We start from the raw sequence: 20,694 nt of genomic DNA, 5'->3' as shown, positions 1-20,694 counted from the left end.
AATAAAAAATTAAGTTATATAAAAAGAATAGAGAAAAGAGAGAAAAAAAAACGACTTAATAAACGAACCTAAGGTTAAATTATATTTCTAACTATAATAAGTAAATTAATAAAAATAAAAAAAAGTTAATATTAAATTAAAAGTTTGATTTAACTATAGTATATAACCGACTATATATAAGCTAATTAGGGGCCCTATTTATAATTATTATAGCTAGCTTAACTTATAATTAGAACCTCTTTTTTATACTTACTACGTAGATATTTATATAGTTTAATTAATCTCTTCGTTAAATACGGTTCGAACTAACTACCCTATAATAGGGATACTAATAGGAAGAGATCCTCGCTTAACCAAAAGTGACTACGTCAATACCACTCTCAAGAGATCACTAACTAATACCGATGGTTAGGATGACTCGATCTGCATATTGTGCGATATCATAACATGGGGCAACGGGAGAATCGGCCGAATTGCCCGAGTAATCGACTAAGTATTCTGAACTTGAATCGCTCTACGCCGAGATGGTTATCGAGGATAACTATTATTAGCTACGTACGCAAGTATTCTCTGCTTAGGCGTTCCATGTATGTCGGGCTTCATGGCCGAGTTCACCGACCGGTTGCGGACTATTCAACGTTCCAAATCAGTGGTAGAGACCTCGCGAGTCTGGAAACATTTACATCAGAGATTGGCCCATCTGATTTTCACCGCTGCTGACTCTGGAACATCATCTGCGTTGAATATTCGGAAAGCAACAACGCAACATCGCAGTTATGGTCTCGTCAGCTTTGGTCGTTACGTTGCTTGCGTGTATCGCGAGCACCTGTGTCTTTTCTCTTGATGTCGCTATTATAAATAGTCTCAACGTTATGCAATCCTTCCAAAATTGTACTGTCGAGAACCTTGCTCTGTTTGCCACAATTTTGCTCTGTTCTAACCTGCAATATCGAACAGATTTTGAGCTTACTCCCGATCTGGCCGGCCTCAATGTCACAATTCTTTACGTTGGTTGTGTTTTTGCAGTTCCATTTGCTGGCTTTGTGTTGGACAAGCTTGGCCGTCGGAGAGGTCTGATGGTCGGTTCAGCAATCGCTCTCCTTGGAGCCATTCTCCAAGCCTCAGCGCAAGAGAGTACGCCTTTCATCGATGCTCTTTCGAGCACATTTGTCTTGGTTGGGCAAAGAAAAGAATAGCACTAACAGATACCTAGAAGTGCAGCTTCTTCTTGGAAGATTCTTATTGGGTATTTCGTTCATCATTACGGGCACTGGCGCACCGTCATGGCTGATGGAGGTTGGACCACCCAAGTATCGAGAAGAAACAACAAACGCCATGGTTGCTTTTTTGCCTATCACAGGCATGGTGGGTGGTATCATCTACCTGGGAGTCTACAACAAAACTTCAAATTGGGCATGGAGGGCGGGCCTAATGGTATGAACCAAGATTCCATGGTGGGTCACTCATGTGTTCGTCAGTTACTGATGTCTTATCAAGGCCGACATTGTAGGTCCTGCTATTGCCTTGTTAATACTGCCTTTTGCACCAGAAAGCATTCGTTGGCTAGTAGCCAAGGATCAGGCAGATGAGGTAAAGGACCAATACTATTCCTTGACCCAATCATGAAATTGTAACTCTACTAAATCTATCGATGATACAGGCCTTCGATATTCTCATCAAGATAAGTCAGAGGAACAGAAATGATCCCGAGATTCTGGCAGAGTTTCAGCAGATCAAGCAGACGGTCGAACTTGAGGTTCAGATGAGGCAAAGAGATTCCTGGAAATCCCTTGTATCTCCTGGTAAGTCAGTGCAGGCATTACGGAACCAAACTGATCAAACGGAATATATGTGTAGCTCGCAACTTTCGCAGATTTCTGATCACTGTCTTAACAAACGTCTTCTTTCAGACCAATGGCAGCAATTTCTTGCCGTATGGACGCCTTCACCCTGACTACTTTCAGCCCTGGAGCTTGTAATTACTGACAAACGGACCGCAGATATTTCTTCACTATCATCATCCGTGGAACTGGCGTGACCGATACCTTGACCCTTCTTCAGGTTAACGTCGGTCTCACAGCATGGGCTGCACTTTGTTCCATGTTTGGCGTTTGGTTCGTCTCGAAAATGGGACGAAGGTCATCTTTCTGCAAGTGTCTCTCCAGTCGAAGCTCATGTTCTGGTTCGAAGCCATCATGATTCTATCGCTAACACTACGAGATCGTTCCATTAGTGATTGGAACAATGGTGATAGCTGCATCGTTCGCTACCCTTGCCATTCTACAACAACGTATTGAGACTACAAAAGATTCCGCAGTCGCAAAAGGGGCCGTAGCCGTTTGCTTCATCTTCTACTGGGCGGCTTTTTCGTCTTGGTATGCAGCAGTCATTTTTCTTTGATTCATAGCCTACTAACATCGATGGTCTCAATTTTGAAGGATGCTATTAAACTACTCGTACCCTCCGGAGATTCTCAAGTACACCCAAAGAGCTCGTGGCGTTGGCGTCGGTCAGGCCCTTGGCTACCTCATCGGAGCGGGCATGAGCTATGCGATTCCGCTCGCTATCCAAAACATCTCATGGAGATACTACATCATAAACTGTCTCTGGAATGTGCCCATTTTCGTCGTCATATGGTGGTTGTTCCCTGAAACGAAGGGCAAAACTCTGGAAGAAATCGACTCCATCTTCAACGGCTCAACCGCCGAACCCTCGAAACAAGTCATTGAGGGCGTGGAAGATCATCCCATGGGAGATGTTTATCGAGGGGTGGGATCGAAAGCTCCGAAGGATCCTCAGGGATGACGGCGTCCGGTATTGTGTGCTTTTGCGAGTATATCTTTCTTGCCACCTAGGTAAGCTGAAAGCGTTTGTGAAGCAAATATTTGCCTCGGTATACGTTCGGCGATACACACTTGCCGTTTGTGAAGGGCTTGATCGGCTCGCGTATCTGGGCGACAGTCCGACCAGTTCAAATACCTCGCTGGCCAGTATAATCTTATTAGTATCCCTATTACAGGGTAGTTAGTTCGAACCGTAGTTAACGAAGAGATTAATTGAACTATATAAATATCTACGTAGGTATAAAAAGGAGGTTCTAACTATAGGTTAGGCTAGCTATAATAATCGTATATAGGGCCCCTAATTAGCCCCTGCGTAGTTAGCTAAATACCGCGGTCGAATTAGACTTCTAATCTAATACTAACTTTTTCTTTTTTTTATTAATTTAACCGCTACGGTTAGAGGTATAATTCGATCTCGGGCCCGTTTACTAAGTCGTCTCCTTTTCCCCCTTTTCTTTACTTTTTTTATATAACCTATCCCTCTATTCGTATAGTAACTTTTCCGCTACTTACGAATTACTCTAATCCCTTATTTAGTACTACTTTTATAAAAACGTTTATGAGGTTATTTTTATTATTAATTTAATAGATCTCGAGTATCTCGTACCTTTTATACGATTACTTAAGGGCTATAATATTAATTATAAACCTCTTTTCCTTCGTCGTTCTTAATTTAATAAGGTATTTATATAGCGAGTAGGAATCGGTATAAATAATTATTAGAATAAGTAAAAAGCTAATTCGATTAGTAATCTTCCTTAGCGTCGTTAAAATTGCGTAAGAGAGATTAACGCCGTTAACTATACTATAAACCTCCGACGCTAGTATACTTTTTATTACCCGCTTATTTTTAATTAATAAGTAATAGATTATATTACTGTATATAGTAAATTCGCTCTTACCTATACTCTCGTTAACTAGGATAATAATATACCCTAATTACGAAGTAAGGTCGTTATTATTTATAAATAACTTATTAATAAAGACGTAGAGCTTACTAATCGTAAGGTCGATCGGGTAGTAAACGAGACCTTAATCGAGATTCGTCTACTACTACTTAAGCTACTTATTAAGTACCTCGACGTCTTATTTAGTTAGATTTATAACCTATACTACTCTAGCGTAATTAAAAATTACTTCGGATTAATAAATACTCGTAATATATACCCCTCGCGCGAGCTTAGCCTTATATTACTTTTTAACGTTAGTTATATTTAGATTAACGAGGTTAATCTTCTCGCCCTACCCCTTTTATTAAAAAACGACGTTTTCCCCTTCGATTATAAAAATCTTACCGTTAAACACTAGGAGGGTATTTATTATAAGGACCTCTTTTAGCTTTATTACAAAGCCCGCTTTATAAAGCTCCTTATCCTCCTTTTTTATAAAGTTAATATTAAATAGGCCTAATATATCGTCGGTCTATATTCCGACGATCCTAAATTAGTCGCTTTCGTACTCTACGATTAGTAAGCACGGGTCGTACGTAGAGGTAACTATTAATAGTTAATTAATATAAAAATCGTAGTAAGTAGCTTACTAATAGGTGCCCGATTTTGCGAGCCTATATAGTAGCTTAAGTACTTTAATAATCGTGCCTTCTAGGTACTTATTAGCCATTTCCTTCGGTAAATAGGCTAGGATTTTCCTTATAAGCCCTGTGGCTAATTAGGTATAGGCCTAGGTAATATTACGGCTCTAAATCTCGTATCCCTTCTTTTATAGCGATGCTATTAGTGCTATTATTAATCGTTAGTTATAGCGCTATATAATAAGCGATTATATAAGTAGCGTCGCCTTTTTAACGTCGCCGTACCCCTAAATTACGTATTTAGACTTCTCGTATAGCTAGGGTGTTCCTTTCCCTTTAATCTTACGAACTATTCGTAATTTAAATATGCGGAGGTTTATATATTTTTCTAAGTTATATAAGATAAATCGATAGACCCCTCGATTACGAAAAGTGTCTATTTCGATAAGATCTAATCCCTTATATAGCTTTCTAATAGTTATAATTACGCCTTCTTTACGTAGTTTAACTACTAGCTCGAAATCGGCTTTCTTTTTTACTATATAAAAAGTATTAATTACCTCGTTATTAATAATAAATTGCTACGTTAGGGCTTACCGTCGTAGTCTTTTGCGACGTCTCGCTAGTAATATTAGTGCCCTTTTAGTAATTTCCTCTTCCTCGTTATTTATTAGTACTACTACGACGATTTTATTAAGGATAATTTCCTATACCTCTACCGCGGGTTATATAGTTTCCCCTAGCTCTTTTCTTTTTTATAAATTAGAAATTACCTCGTTAGGATCTATATAGTACGGTCTAACTATTATAATTAATACTTCGAGTAGCTAGTCGCGATCTCTCGCGACTATATAAGAGCGCTCGTTAACAAAAATTAACTTATATAGCCTAGTTTATTATTAAGTAATTTCGTACTATACTTATATATCCGAATTTAGTAATATATCTAAATTATCCCCTATATCGGGCCTATTGCGCGTAGTAATTACTTCGTTAACTTACCTTTTTATACTTACCTCGCGCAGTGCTCGTATTACTTTTTTAATTACTCGGGCTCGTTAGCTTATGCCTAGCGACGGTAGTAAGGCTAAGGTCGTTCTTAGATATGCTCTAAATACTAATAGCGTTAGTATAAGTCCGTTAGGCCCTATAGTATTGTTATAGTATTTAAGTACTATCTAAAGGCATTCGTTATTAATAAAATCCGGATTTTCTTTTTTAATAATTCTAAACGCCCTTTTTAACTACTAGTATACCCTTTCTACTTTTCTAATACTATAATACGCTTTAATAAGTACGACTTTTAGCTATATACTATAGGCCGTTATATTATCTCTAAATTCTATTAACTTAAAGCTAGTACTAGCGTCGGTTCTAATGCCGTCTAGCGGTCCCTAGTATATATTAATCTAGCTTTTTCGTAGGGCTACCCACACTATCTTTACTTATAAATCCTAAAGGAATTGCCCTATTTAAAAAGATATAGCTACGTCGATTATATATAGTACTAGCCGACTATTTAAATAGAAGATATCGACGACTATTTCCTAGTTAAAGTTAAGCTTATTACGCAATTTAAACTTAAATTTACGTAGGCTCTGCGCATTTATTTAATATTAATAATATACTTTCGTTAACTACTCTAGCGCCCCTATTTTAATATTATTATTACCTAATTACTTTAGGAGGTTATATAGCCTCGTAACCGACGGGTACCCAAATCTCCGGTATAATCTTCTAAGCTCACTTTCTATTAGGTAATTAATCGATTTTATATTATTAGTGAGCTTTATAAACGCATATCCCTATCGTCGTTCGACTATTTTAAAGTACTTACTACTAGAGATTCTATTCCTCGTATTATCGAATATAATACTTAGTCGATCTATGTCTTTTAAATATAAGAGAAATAGGGTATTAATAAGTAAAATATAGAAAGTTATCGTTCCGAAGTATGTCTCTACTTTTACTATACCTAGGGCGACGATTTCCTTACCTAAACCGAAACTAATTTTTATAATACCCGCTATCGACGTATTAAGCGTTACTAGTGCGATCTTTTATAGCGCTTAGAATTACCCTTTTCTTCTAGTTAACTATTATGATACCTTAGTATTTAAAATAACCTCGTAAAAATCGTCTAGGCCGTACCTTTTGCTCGCGTAGAATGCTTATATAAGCTTAGTATTCGAAGGATCTAAGTAGTATAAAAAGGACCCCTCTAGCTACCCCTAGATATGCTCGGTACTATGTTCCTTTTCTTTAAATATTAAAAAAAATAGCGTCTTCTCTTTAATCGTTAAGATAATAAGCTTTAGCCCTATTAAATTCACCCTTTTAGCCGCCTCCGTATCCGTTATCTAAGGGACCTTCTTTTATTATCTATAAATAAAAGCCTACTTATTAAGAGCTTTTACTATCCTCTATTCGTTTAGCCTCGTATATCTTCTAGAAGCTAACGGGGTAAAGAAAGAGTAGTTAATATCGTCGATTTTATTATAATCTAATTCGTTAGTATAAGGGGTAAGATCTTTTTTATTTTCTAAATCTTTTATAGGGGGTATATACTTTAGGCCGCTATTTTAACTATCGTCGCTAGGTTCCGTGCCCCCGGATCTACCCTTATATATAACGAGGAATTAGTTAAACTAATAAGGGCTAGTTTTACCGTCTACTACCCTCGACTTTTTATACTATTTATACGATTTAATACGCTCTTCTTTAGAGTAGTTACTTAACTAATATCTATCCTTTTTATAAATATAGTATTGCCTTTTCTATTACCCTACCCGTAAGTTAAATCTCTACTTATTTGACGAATCTAGGCCTCCTTATTAGTAATTACTATATTTAGCCTCTTTTCTTTTCTTATTATACGTTCGATCGACTTAATATTATTATTAAGGGCCGTCGTATATTTAGAAATAGGTTTAGCGTAGCATTCTCGCTTTAATATTAAAGCTAGATCTTAGCCTCGAGTAGAGCGTCTCGTAGTCTTTAGGTACTTAGTATAAGGTAATTTTTATCTCTAATATACGCTAAACTACGGTATAAAAATATTTAACTTTTCGCTCGTTTATCCCCTTATTTAGCTAGGTTTTCGCTAGCTTATTAATTCGATCGATAAGCTCTTCGAGGATCTCTACTCGCAATTTGCCCTCTATTATCCTAGCTATAAATATAAAAGAAATCGCTCGTAGCTTAAATAGGAGCTCTAAGTTCCTATTATAGGTCTCTAAGCGGCTTCGGATTACGTTAATTATACTAAGAAAGTCGTTTCGATCGAGATTACGTACCGCTTCGTAATAATAATTAGAGGCTTTGCCTATAAGTACGATATTAATTACTAAATAGTACTAATATTCCCTAATTCCGACTTTTTCGTAATAATTATAAAACATTATTAAGGTTTTTTATAAGACCTCATACTTCCCCCCAGAATATAATTTCTCTTTTAGGAAGATCTTTTTAAAGTCTATAAATTACCTCGTATTCGCTACTAAATTTTCGGTATTTATATGCGATCCCTGCGTCGCTACGTACTATTAGTAACTTTAGGTTATCTACCTCCTTTCTTATTAGCCGATTAGTACCGAATTTTATATTAGTAGCGGTAATAAGTTATAGATCGAAATAGGCAGAATTATCGATTATTATACTTCTAGTGCTATATTTTGCCCTAGTATATCCTTTTACGATAATAGATTTCTATTAGTAATTATAAGGAGGAAATCTGGGTCGTTTACCCTTTTTTTAAATTCGTTAAAGCGATTATACGCTCTATCGACCTTTACTTAGTTCTATAGTACGAAGTCCTCCTCTATAATTATTATTATTAGTATTTCGTATAGCTCTCGCGATTATAATTACGCTAATAATACCCCTCGCCCATAAAGGAATTTATTAACTACTTTCGCAATCCCTAGGCTTATGCTCGCGAACTATTTATTTAGTTAATAACTAAGGTCGTTTATAATCTCGTAAAATAGGGGTTGCCCCTATAGCCCCTTTTTTTTATAGACCTTAGTTAAATAGATTAATACCGCGTTAATTTACTTACTATTAGGCTAATTTACGATTCTATATATCTACGTCCCCTAATAATCCGGGTTAATATTTACTTACTTATAAGGGATTAGGATTCTATTTAAGATCGGGTTTCGTCCTCTTTTTTTTTACCCTAACTTACTAAAGGGCTTGCTCTAACTTATACCTATATTAGCGGTCGCTAGCGTATTTAATCTTAATAAGGATATATTTAATTTGCGCGCTAGTCGTAGTAAATCCGTATTTTTACTACCCGACGAATTTATCGGGGTCTAAGAGATTCCCGCTTCCTCTCGCTATCTTATTACTACTCTCGTTTTTATTATTTTTAGTAATTACTATTACCTTTTTAAATCGCTAGCTATTATACTTACTAAGATCCTCTTTTTCGTTTAGTATAAAAAGGAAGGTTTTAGTAGTTCCTTTTTATAATAATAGCGGCAAACGTTTATATTACTATAAGAAGATATAGTAATTAGTCTTAGGATCTTTACTAGTTACCGATTTCCGCTATCCTATACACTTCTAGCCTCCTAAGCCTCGTGCTCTCTATAATCTCTAAATAGCTTCCTTTTTTAACCTACCTCCTCTAGGGCGGTATTCTATAGGAATAGTTAAAAATAGACGCCGGGCGGCTCGTAGAGGACCTATATAGGCTATTAGGAACCGTATAAGCTATTAAGTATAGTTAACGAAATTAAGCCCTTTTTTTTATAAAATCGTATATTTTAAAAAAATTACTAAAAATGCCTACTTATTACTTATACGTAGTAGGGTTAGATACCTTAGAGATCTTATCTTTTACGGCCTCTTAGTACCCTATTTTATATCTTTTAAGCAGTCTTTTTCGTAGCTTAATTACGGTTAGGTAATTATCGCTTATTAGCGATCCCTTCTATTACTTAGTTAATTTCTAATCGCGGGCCGGCCGCGGAAAAGTTATTTAATAAAAAAGCTACTTAGGGCGACGGTAAAAGGCTAGTCGCTTAAGCGGTTCCGTTAATTAATATAGTTTAACGTAATAAATATCGACCTCTCGTAAGTAATAAAGGGCTATAATTACTTAATTCCGTATAGTATTTAAGAATCGCCTCCTTTTTCGTCTACTTCTATAAAGTTAATTAGTACGAATCTCCTATCCTATATAATATTAAGAGGTCGTCTCTTTTACGTAATAAGATACCTTACCGATCTATAATAATAGAATTTAATTACTAATTAATATTAGTATCCTTATTATAAAGTAGTTAGTTCGAACCGTAGTTAACGAAGAGATTAATTAAACTATATAAATATCTGCGTAGGTGTAAAAAGGAGGTTCTAACCGTAGGTTGGGCTGGCTACGATAATCGTATATAGGGCCCCCAATTGGCCCCTGCGCAGTCGGCTGGATGCTGCGGTCGAATTGGACTTCTAATCCGACAGATCTGGTCTTTATTAATGGAGACATTTATTAGAACCGAGTCACGGCTGAGTGATACGCATAATCTTCGCCAACAGTTGGAAATTCGCGATGATGATATCATTAAATGCGAAAAATAGTTGATCTTCATGCTCATGGATATAGGGGAAAGGCAGAATCTCCTCATTCCTTCAGAGTCGATGGCATCGGGACAGGACCTTTCAGTGACAGTACTCTCCACTCTCTGAATCACAGTCATCCATGTTAGACTCAAAGAGCTTGGAGTGGTCCGGCTCGCGCTCATGACTGAGGTCCCAGGCCGCCTTCTCGTTCGCCAGTCGCAAGAGCGCGTCGTAGTCTCTACACACATGGTTCTGGCCCCAGCCGATACTCTCCGACCACGATCCTGACTCGCCCTCAAGACTGGTATCTCCTGAGCATAGGATACTCTGTCGCAGGTACTCGATGCAATGCGCTGTGTGGCCTAACTTGAATGGGTCCCAGTCTGCAAACTCTTTTCGGGAGATGCCGAGCCTTGTCGTTATGATTGACTATGGGTTGGTGTCAGCTCTTTTTTGTCCTAGGCAGCAAGGAACATAGCACTGAATTGTGGCTCTCAGATGCTTACCAGGCAGTGAATCTGATGAAATACAGAGAGAACCCAGCCGCTGCGCTTGTCATCTGGGGATAACACGCCGCTGATGTCTGCTGGTGGAAACTGGACTTTGTATTCTGCACTATTTTCGTCTGCCACAAAGTAGCCTCGACTGACTGTGACGCGGAGGTCAGCGATATCCCATGGGTAAACTAGATGACTTACTTGGATATAATTGCTGCCAGTTCTCATGTACTTCTTCCATTCTTGTAGCGTTCAGAAGCATCTGCCGGTCCGCATATACGAGATCCGGCCCAAAGCCAGCCGTGTTGCCGAAAGTGACAACTTTCTGGGGAACTAATGGTAATGGCAGTGATTGTTAGCGATTTTCATGAAAAGAGGCAAGCCGGGGGGTTACATACGCACTGGCCCGTAGGGCAATAATCCAGTCCTTGGAAGAACTCTATCCTGAATGACAACTCCGCCTAGTATGGTGATTCCAACTGCGAGAGCGGCTTCTCCCAATAACCTCCAGACTTGGCGTCTAGGTCCTGCCCGTCGTACTCTGAGAGTCTCATCGGTTAGACTGAGATCCTCAGACGACAAGTCTGATTCATCGCGAAAAGGCTTCTCCCACTTTCCAGGCATAGCTGCGTAATTGGAATGAGGCGAGGAAATTGGGTCAAGGGATGAACGGAGAACAGCAGCTTGCGTTGTGCAAGATGATCACGGTGAGAGTTGCGAAGTAGTCTCTGTAAGACTGTCGCTCATTGTCCTCGATACAGAGATGGCATCTAGAGATAGTGATATTCATCTAAACGTTCACCTCCCTCCGGACCCATGTCGCTTTTGATCCCCGCATCTTGAGGATAGACGTGTGCCGAATCCCGATCGATAGGCAACAGGATCCGGTAAGCTAGCGCATGTAAGAGGATCGAACGCCCGTCTTGGCCAACCAACATGCAGCCGTTCCAGTCGCCAACAACACATCACTAAGCAACATGCAATTTCAAGCATAAATTTGACGGGGCTTACTTTTGCCTGAACTGTTGCCATCTTATCAGTATCACAGCTGAAGTTCCGTTTCCTAAGAGCTCACGAAGCTGGATGGACCCCTCCTGATCCTCTCGATCCCACGAATACCACCTGCCCTCCCGAGCCTTGGCTCGCCTTACTCAGAGCCCAACAGTCATGCACAAATCCCTGACGCCTCTAGACGCGGCGTGGGACCCGACTCTGCAGACTGACGATGGAGAGGAGTACTGCTGGACGCCGCTACAGCTCGCCGCCAGAAGCGGAGACCTGGACCAAATCCGCGCCATCCTTGCCGCCGACCCGGCGGCCGTCAACGAGCCCCCGCACGGGTACTACGGACAGACGGCCGTCCAGGCTGCATGCATGCGCGGCCACGAACAGGCCGTGCAGATGCTTGTCGACGCCGGCGCCGATATCCACTTTTGCGGGGGCAACAACTTCCAAAGGAACGCCTTGCAGATAGCCTGCGGGCACGGCAACGAAAAGGTCGTTGATATCCTGCTCAGCGCGGGGGCCAGAGTCGACGAGGTGTCATTGAAGCCTGTACCGCATCCTTCGGGGTACAGGTCACCAACAACACCATCATCGTCGTCGGTTGTCGTGACGCGGTATAACGGAAGAACGGCACTCCAGGCAGCAGCAGAACGAGGACATGAGCATCTCGTCAGTCGACTGCTGCAAATGGGTGCCAACGTGAACGCCCCGCCTTCACCCACGGCGGGGTATACGGCACTGCAAGCCGCAGCGGGCGGCGGCTACTTGGCGATAGTGAAGCTTCTTCTCCAACACGGGGCTGATATCAACGCGGCATCGGCAAAGTACAAGGGCTACACGGCTCTTCAGGGCGCATGTCTGCGAGGTCGTCTCGAGGTCGCCGACCTTCTTCTTCGGGAAGGCGCTGATGTCCACGCCGTGGGAGGAATCTACGGGGATGCAATGGCGTTGCATGCGGCAGCTGAGACAGGTCGAGTGGATGTGATAGAGCGCTTGTTGGCGGCCGGTGCTGATGTGAATGCCTGTAGCTTCAAGGGACGAAGAGGGCAAACTCCGCTGCAGAGCGCTGCGGTTGGAGGTCACGAGGAAGCGATGAGGGTCCTGAGAGATCACGGCGCTGTAGGAAAGACTGGAGGTGGAAGGTTCTTGTTTCCTTGAGCTGTCATGTATTGGGCAGAAGCCATGTCATTGTAACGCATGCTACTTGATTGAAGATCGATAGAACATCAACAGATCTCCATTGCCCTCCATAATCTCGAGTAGTCTCTGTCATCGACTAAGACTGCCTAATCCCCGAGTGAGATGATGTCCTCCTCCTTCACCGGAACAATGCCAGCCTTGACAGCGCGGTCTCCCAGAGAAATGATGTCCTCTTCCTTGACTGGCACGATGCCCGCCTTGACTGAGCGGTCTCCCAGAGAAATGATGTCTTCTTCCTTCACTGGCACGATACCGGCCTTCACTGCTCTATCGCCGAGGGAAATGATGTCTTCTTCTTTGACAGGGACGATTCCAGCTTTGACGGAGCGACGTTTGTAGCTGTCTTCAAGAGTCTCGTTCTCGTGGCGTATCTTTGCCACTCCGGCCATGGCGGTTGTGGCAAGGAGGGCGGTGAGGGCGAACGTTAGCTTCATGGTGTAAGAATTGTCTGGCGGTAGAGTATGTGAAGTAGTTGTTGTAGTAGTAGTGATGATCTTTTGATTTGGTAGATTAAAGGTTGTGGCTAAGAAAGATGTCTTGACAGTATCGCATGATCTATTAGACTGAAGAACTGGGACATGCGTATATAATACCATAAGAAGTGTTCGGACGGCCGGGCCACATATTGTCCATATGGACCTTGTTTTGGGACTGCGAGTGAATGCTACCCTGTATCCATCCGAGAATAGCTTGACAATTAGACATATAGCGGAGTATGAGGCGACCCCGAACTGACATATTGTCGCTCGTGTAGCAATCACCAGTCAGGGTTAGCTACTTCCTGGAATATGTCGTTCAGGATCATGCATATTGGCACCCACCGTTCCGCATGTGGAATTAAGTATATTCGCCTATCAACTCTGAACTTTAGATGAATTTGAAGAGTCAACACTAGTGCCCATCTGGTCATATTTCCCTCGAGTGGGACAATGATACGTGCAGCTCACACCCAAAGCCGCTCACCGTTTGGGACTTTGGTCAGTCACGTCATGTTGGCCACCATCTGATGTGCTGTTCTGCCACTGGCGTTCTCAAGAAGTTGCCGGATACCCGACTCAAGAGTCACCGAGAAGGACCCATCTGAATGAAAGAGCGCTAATTCTGGCTATCTGGTTTCAGTCAAACTTGAAGATGCCAGCCTGAATCTCGAAGCAATCGTCGATTTCAGTTGAGTTCACCTGGCCTGTGCGGTGTGATTGCTGAAGAAATGGAGAGAGTCGGCAACCAATAGAAGGCGCAATTCAAGAGGGGCACATCTGAAAACGGTAATATTTTGGATTAAGCTTCTTAGGTGAGGGTCCCAAGCAGTGCCAAGTCCACCAACGAATCAACAATCCTTTCCCCTGCACTAACTATTCAACCCTCTCACTAAACCATCAGACCCAACCGGCTACTCCTGCAAAACGGCGTCCCGCTTGTGGCAGAGGAAATTGTTGTCCTGGGTATGCTTGGATCCATCCACTGCATAATCATGCGAGTGCAGTGCAGCGTGTGGCCGTACTCGAGCAAATCCTCATCGACAGGCTTATTCTTGATCACGGCGTGATGAAGTCTCCGCCACAAGTAGAGACAGTGATAGATGTGATAGTCTCCGCTGGGATACACCTTATCAAACTCGCCCCGCAAGACGAGCTCGGAGGGGTAGACTCTTGTATGCTCCTTGTCCTCGTACCAGGTGAAGTTGACGTACGGCTGCTCGTCGAGCATGCCTTCGAGGGCCGTCTGGTCGAAGCATTCGGGAGCATACCAGCGTGATGCCATGACATCAAAGTGGCAGCCGAGAGCCTTGGCCTCTTGCCAGGTATCGCCGCACTGCGTGCCTGGAGCCTCGATGCCGTCAATCATGGCAATGGTTCCGGCGACTGGTCTGGCATTGTTGGGTTGTTGCGCTGCTGGCCTATGCGCAATCATTGCAACGACCGAAGCACCAATTCCGATGCCAAAGACAAGGCTCAATCCATTCAGAAAGATCATGAGGAATATGGGGGAGAGGAAGCTAGATTTGCGTCCAGATTCGGGGCCATTGTCGCTCTCGTCAAGCTCCTCCTCGATGGAGGACTTGACATCAGATGTCTGAGAAACTTGGCTGTAACTGTGTTTTGGTGCCATTGAGTGTGTAAAGAAGGAAGATGGCTGGAACCGAAGATTCTATTCGAAGAGCGAACCGGAGGGTCCCCCAGAAGAATAATTACTGATGGCTTAGAACCGCGGCTTCGGCTTGGGAACTTCGTGGTTCGGGCCATCTTTCTATTCCAGGACATATCATTCGAATCACACGGCACTCGGAAGTCCTTCCAAGTCCCTACTACTGTGTTATCAGCTTAATGTATCTCGGTCCACTCAGCTATAGGTGACAGTCCGCATAGCATCGATGATCCTTCCTCCGGGCCCACGACCGACCCTGGTATGTTTGCCAAGTCACCGTGCAGATCAAGGAGGGGTATTTGGACTAACCTGGTAAGCAACTATGCTAGGCCCGGAAGCCTATCAGCATGTTTGAGACAGGCGTAAACCAGTCCGTAAACCAGTCCCCCTCCTCAAGTGCATAGGCACATCCTCCCAGGTCGCGATCTCTCACATCAATATCTCCCTCAACCACAAGTCTTCCAGCATTGGCTCTGACATTGACACTGACCACGCTGAAAATGGCGCCCAAAGAGAAATGGTGAGTCTAGGATGCTTCTTTGGAGAGAATCAGGGGCTGATACAATCATCCAGGCATAGTACACACGACGAAGAGCAGTCTCTCATGGCCGAAAACTGTGACGACGACTCAGTCTCTTCGACTACGGGGTTTCGAAGCCATAAAGCTTCACGATATCGCCTACTATCCAGGCCGTCAATTTCACCCTTGAAGGACTTGATCTTGATTGCATTCGCAATCCTGGGCTTTGTTAGCCTCCTCCAGTCTCCAACAAACCTCCACCCTCACACCCACCCGGAGGGAACCTCGACTCCGGACATCTTGCACGCGGCACCCGCAGTCGCGTCTTGCGATTGCGGAAATTCCACCGCCGAAGCAGTCACTTTGGGCTGCAAATACGACTCTCTGGCCGCCGCCTGGCTCCCCGAGCACTGTCGGGACGACGAGCTGACGGCCGAATTTGAGCGCTCTGGGCCCGGCCCTAACGGCGAGTGGACGTACTGGGCTGACACCGCGCATACTCAAGAGATCAGTGTCGGAGAGATTGCGAAGATGGCGGATAATCAGGAAGAGCTGCGCTTCCACATGTCTGGCCACTGGCATGTTCTTCACTGTATTTTCTACTGGAGAAAGGAGCACAGGGCGCGGTTCAACGGGAAGATTGTTGAGCCACGGTCAGACAATGAGAAGCATATCAAGCATTGCGGCAAGATCTTTTTGGATCCGGGGTATGGTACTGTGGCTGGGGTGGCGTTGAACACTGATATGGAGTGAGAAACAGGACTATCTTTGATTTTCAGCACTTCGTGAACATTGGGGTTGGTTATCACGTATGTGACATATTGCTGGACTTTTAAAGTCCAAGATGTTCTCTTCAATACTTGGTAGGCAGTTTCGAATCAATCGCAGCAAACCAAGAGTTGAAGTTTCCACCGTTAAGACGTGCATGCCACACGGTCCTGGCTTATACCTGGCACCGCCTACCTTGCCCTCTCCTATATCAACAGGGCAAGTCCACATACTACCCGCATATCATAATACCACATTATAGCCATCATCAAATCCTCAACATGGTATCTCAACAAGCATTGAAACTTCCGTCGCCGACTTGTAGGTATCAGTCGCTCAATGACGACACTACAGACAATCCGCCTGCGAAGACCAGAGGCCTTACCACCCGACAGCCAAACCGACTCGTATTGTTCTCGCTACTCGCGACAGTCGCAATACTCGGAACTTTGCTTCTGATTCTACTATTCCTACACCTACGGCTTCTACAATCAACAACACCAAGGCAGAAACTTGGCTGCGGAAGCAGCGTTGCCGAAGCTCAGCAGGCAGGATGCACCTTTGACGCTCTCGCAAAAGCCTGGCTGCCCGCCGTCTGCCCCCGCTACGGCCTAGCCGAATTCGAAGCGGCAGCGGGCGCAGCGCATAACCAATCTCGTTGGCGTTACTGGCGGGACCAGGCCGGAGAAGAGGAGCTCAGCATGGAAGACCTCGCATCTCTCGGGAGGAGCGAGAAATGGTGGGGCACGGAGCGGGAACACTTGACGCACTGCGCGTGGATGCTGGTTCGAAAGGCGCGCGCATTTGCCGATGGTGGCAGGGTGGATAAGCTAACGGCGGACTTTGATCACTCCAAGCACTGCACCATGCTTCTGCTGTGGAGGGCGCTGCAGGCTGAGGGGATTGACGAGATGGATACGAGCGGAAACGTTGTGTTTGGAGGATGCTGATGCTTGTCTCTCGGAGGCTAGAACCGGTTGGTAGTTTCGAGGGAAAGTCTGATACAATTGCACGATGCAGAACTTTTGCAAAATTCATCACCTCGCATCGGTAAACTCGGCAACAAAGATGCTCGATAAGTGTTTCTCTTCAGCAGAGTGGGCTATCTGCTACCATCTGATTGGGCTGATGTATCTGTGGTGATTGCAGAGACAACAACCTTGGAGACGGAACTCCGACTCGCCATGTTGGTGCAATCAAGCATTGACTGCATGCATTAGCTCGAGAGGCAAAGCAACGCTGTCGCACTGACGGACTTCTGTTATCGTGATATCGTTATAGACAGAAATAGTGAGGAAGTATCGAAAACGCGGCTTGGATCAAGTCTTGTGCGAGGATGAGGGGGATGAGCAGGACGAGAAGAAGAGGAGGAGGGGACAGAACAGAGAGTAAGAGTCGTTTCGTAGCGGCATTTGTATTGGCATCATCATAAACCAGATCTCACTGAGCAGGAACCTCACAACTGAAGAGAACCAATTCACTCAGTTTCTCGTGAGTTCTGTATTTGATTACCTGGGATGCTTCCTGATTGATCTGACACCTTACAAGGCGTGAAATCGATATGACGACGGTTCCTCAAGCTGAATACGACGAGGACGAGCCTTTCCTCGCCGAATCACCATACACTGGCAACAAACGAAAACACGCAAGGCTCGAGTCCGTGAAAAGGTTCCTCGGTCCTTTCCTCATTGGCGTGATCGCCTCATCTATCCTGTGGGCGGTGCCTCTGATCATCAATCGGACATCAGCGGTCACGAATGCCATTGCACCAGCTGCTCCTGTTATTACAAGGTGCGGCGTGAACCCAGACGAAGCCCGGGCCAGGGGCTGCCATTTCCAGCTCTGGTCATACAGCTGGGTGCCGCACAACTGCTTCGACGTCGACTTACACGACGACTTCATCAAGCTCCATGGCCTGGAGGGCTGGAAGTACTATCGCAACAACAACAGCGAGGTAACAGAAGCAGCGAAAAGTTCTTCTCTTGAAGAGGTCTTGCTGGATCAGGTTCTTCTTGGGGAGGGCGATGGCCTATATTCGACCTGGGGCCAGCATTACTGGCACTGCGCCTTTTATTTACGGCGCTTCTTCCGGGCCACGGGCGGCATCACCAACCGGGATCGGGACGCGCACCACAGCGTGCATTGCCAGGCGTGGCTGGCGGATCCGTTTGCGCACGACTGGGGGACGGTGAATATTCACCTGGAAGTGGGATACCACGAGTGCGAAGGGGATGGGCTGCGAGTGCTGGATAGAGAAAACGTCGTGTAAAGCTCCTCGCTGTAGAGACGAATGCAGGGAGGTGCCTGCTTAGTTACTTAGTACGGAATCTTGCTCGTTAAATGACTTAGGAAACCTAATCTGCAATTTTATGAGAACTTCCCGCCATTTATTTTCTAACTGTAATCGCTAGTATCCTTTGTGATTACTATCTTTGTCAAACGTTTGTAATCTGTGTAGCATGGCCTTGACGTGTCTGTCTGTCTTCCCCCTCTCTCTACATAGCGGGGCAGGGAAGGCAAATTCAATGGGCGACTTGTATTTGTAGTGGACATCCCCGCTGTATTGTCTCTTAACACTCACTCCCCAGCCTTCGCTGTAAATCCGTCATCATCCATCCACCATCCAACGTAGAGATGATGGACCCAAAGTCCAAGTACTCTCAGCTCCAGAGTAGAGAAGCAGACAACGAAACCTCTGAAGAAGAAACCGTGTATCCAGACATATCAGCAAGACCCTACAGCCTAGCTTCTCTGACCACTCTTCTACTGGTCTATTGCGCCTGCACCACGTCACTCATCCTGGCAGCCGTGGCGTTTGCTCTCACCTCGCCCAACAGTGTTTTTCATCACAATGCACAATCCGGTCCTTCTCAAATCGAGGCAGTCTTTGGTCGGAGTTGGGCTCACATGTCGCTGGATCCCAAGTACGACAGTCTCTGGGAAGACGTTGAAGGAGATTCCGGCTCCATCATATTCAACCTCACGGATCCCGCCCAAGGTAGCATGGGTATGAGCGCCACCATCGCCATGTAAGTGCAACCTTCCATCCAATAAAGAACGCACTACAACACACGCTAATAATGTTCTCACTATTCTACAGGTTTCATCAACTTCACTGCCTCTCAATATTTCGAAGCGTCCTGCAAGGAGCCCATCGGGGAATCGACCCGGGACTAGACTGGAACGACCACGATCACTGGCCGCATTGCCTCGACTACATGCGCAAGGTGCCTATGACCCTAACACTAAGTCGCCATGTAGCTTCTCTGAGCTAACATGCTTCATGTAGAGCATTCTTTGCGCAGCGGATGGTACGATAGAGCAGCAGCCGATTCTGCCCAACGGTACAATCGCGCCTTTCATTGATGGCTCTCAGGATGTTCGGCATTGTGGTGATAACAGGCGCCTGATAAAGCAAATGAAGACGTACGGCAAGACTGTTACAACTAAACCGTTCCCGTAGATACAGCCGGAGTCAAATTTTCATCTCCTCCCATTCCCAGGCAAGGATCTAGGAGCCAAGAACACAACCTGCACCCTACCTAGACCATGCGAGATAATTCGAGAACACATCTCCCCTCCTTGTGATCATTGAGAGCATCTACATGACAGACACGCTGGAGCGAAAGCACTCTTACGTCATGACAAACCATGACTCTATGCCAGTGCAGACTCTTGACGAAGATTTGTGCATGACTCTATCATGATTTCGTGAGTTTGAATGTCCCAAGACAGGGCATGGAAGGTATTATGAAATTCGGGCCGGGATTACAAGGTTCCACTGAGAAGAGCTGACTGTGTTCAACAGCAATTCGGCCGAGGACGCAGCTGCCATTACTTGTTCACTTGGTCTCCTTCGTCGCCATGGAATGCTAGCTATTTGGGACGACAGACTATCAATCCCTTTCAACGGCATGGAGACAAAGACCAGCATACAACTTCTTATGTGTTCCGCCGCATCGTATGCGTTTGGTGAGTAATCGTACGGGGAAGTACACTACGGTAAGGTAACTGATCTGGCCAGTCCTATTGCCCAAATACGCGGGCCAAGCCCTTCTCAGATGGCAATTGTAAGATATCGCTGGAAGTATACCAAGGCAAATCATCTGTTTCAGAACCTGTTTGCACGTCAGTGACACAGAGAACATGTACTAGCAAAAGACAGCAAACCCCGCCATCCTCTACATGTCTTAACATAAGCCGCGACCCCACTAACCCCACTAACCCCGCTAACTCCACCAAAGTCACCAAAGAACATGCACCGTCACCAACCGCAACAAAACTCACGATATCTTCATCGAATTTGTCAAAAGAAAACATACAACACCAGGTATTCGCTGGTCGTCACCGACCCAACTACTAATCCGGCCCTCATTGGCTTATCTATGGGAGAGCGGACGGGATCCCGAGGTTTCCAATGGGTATGGTCGTATGTGCTAGTTACAGGAGAACTACGGGTTTATGGCCGACGGATGGCTGCGTATCGTGGCTCTTTTGCACTGCTCCTTAACTCGCCTAATCATTATTGTCTAGATAAGGAGACAAAGATGAATAGGGATAAGAAAGAATAATAGTAAGTAATTAAGACATAAATGGTTCCAAAGACCTTGACTT

General features: G+C 44.4%; 7 protein-coding genes across 7 annotated transcripts; 4 read left to right on the top strand and 3 right to left on the bottom strand.

Annotated features, from left to right (window-relative positions):
• Positions 1–776: 776 nt before the first annotated feature.
• Positions 777–2,805, top strand: CLUP02_09978 (uncharacterized protein; the record flags this gene model as incomplete). Its single annotated transcript, XM_049288954.1, has 6 exons — positions 777–1,134; positions 1,214–1,434; positions 1,498–1,590; positions 1,661–1,802; positions 2,234–2,375; positions 2,439–2,805. The coding sequence occupies 6 exons, from the start codon at positions 777–779 to the stop codon at positions 2,803–2,805; spliced, it is 1,323 nt and encodes a 440-aa protein (XP_049146098.1).
• Positions 2,806–10,044: 7,239 nt separating this feature from the next.
• CLUP02_09977 (uncharacterized protein) lies at positions 10,045–11,066 on the bottom strand (the record flags this gene model as incomplete). The annotated part of the gene is made up of 4 exons (XM_049288953.1): positions 10,045–10,374; positions 10,452–10,594; positions 10,644–10,775; positions 10,841–11,066. The coding sequence occupies 4 exons, from the start codon at positions 11,064–11,066 to the stop codon at positions 10,045–10,047; spliced, it is 831 nt and encodes a 276-aa protein (XP_049146097.1).
• Positions 11,067–11,609: 543 nt separating this feature from the next.
• CLUP02_09976 (uncharacterized protein) lies at positions 11,610–12,605 on the top strand (the record flags this gene model as incomplete). The annotated part of the gene is made up of 1 exon (XM_049288952.1): positions 11,610–12,605. One exon carries the CDS (start codon positions 11,610–11,612, stop codon positions 12,603–12,605), a length of 996 nt encoding a protein of 331 aa, XP_049146096.1.
• Positions 12,606–12,733: 128 nt separating this feature from the next.
• CLUP02_09975 (uncharacterized protein) lies at positions 12,734–13,081 on the bottom strand (the record flags this gene model as incomplete). The annotated part of the gene is made up of 1 exon (XM_049288951.1): positions 12,734–13,081. The coding sequence occupies one exon, from the start codon at positions 13,079–13,081 to the stop codon at positions 12,734–12,736; it is 348 nt and encodes a 115-aa protein (XP_049146095.1).
• Positions 13,082–14,015: 934 nt separating this feature from the next.
• CLUP02_09974 (uncharacterized protein) lies at positions 14,016–14,756 on the bottom strand (the record flags this gene model as incomplete). Its single annotated transcript, XM_049288950.1, has 1 exon — positions 14,016–14,756. One exon carries the CDS (start codon positions 14,754–14,756, stop codon positions 14,016–14,018), a length of 741 nt encoding a protein of 246 aa, XP_049146094.1.
• Positions 14,757–15,018: 262 nt separating this feature from the next.
• CLUP02_09973 (uncharacterized protein) lies at positions 15,019–17,030 on the top strand (the record flags this gene model as incomplete). Its single annotated transcript, XM_049288949.1, has 5 exons — positions 15,019–15,051; positions 15,122–15,188; positions 15,258–15,312; positions 15,366–16,061; positions 16,151–17,030. The coding sequence occupies 5 exons, from the start codon at positions 15,019–15,021 to the stop codon at positions 17,028–17,030; spliced, it is 1,731 nt and encodes a 576-aa protein (XP_049146093.1).
• Positions 17,031–17,641: 611 nt separating this feature from the next.
• Positions 17,642–19,543, top strand: CLUP02_09972 (uncharacterized protein; the record flags this gene model as incomplete). Its single annotated transcript, XM_049288948.1, has 4 exons — positions 17,642–18,345; positions 18,669–19,109; positions 19,181–19,307; positions 19,370–19,543. 4 exons carry the CDS (start codon positions 17,642–17,644, stop codon positions 19,541–19,543), a joined length of 1,446 nt encoding a protein of 481 aa, XP_049146092.1.
• Positions 19,544–20,694: the final 1,151 nt, after the last annotated feature.

This window comes from Colletotrichum lupini, chromosome 5 (assembly GCF_023278565.1).
Source record: "Colletotrichum lupini chromosome 5, complete sequence".
NCBI classification, from domain to species: Eukaryota; Fungi; Ascomycota; class Sordariomycetes; order Glomerellales; family Glomerellaceae; genus Colletotrichum; species Colletotrichum lupini.
This window is presented reverse-complemented; position numbering and strand designations above follow the sequence as displayed.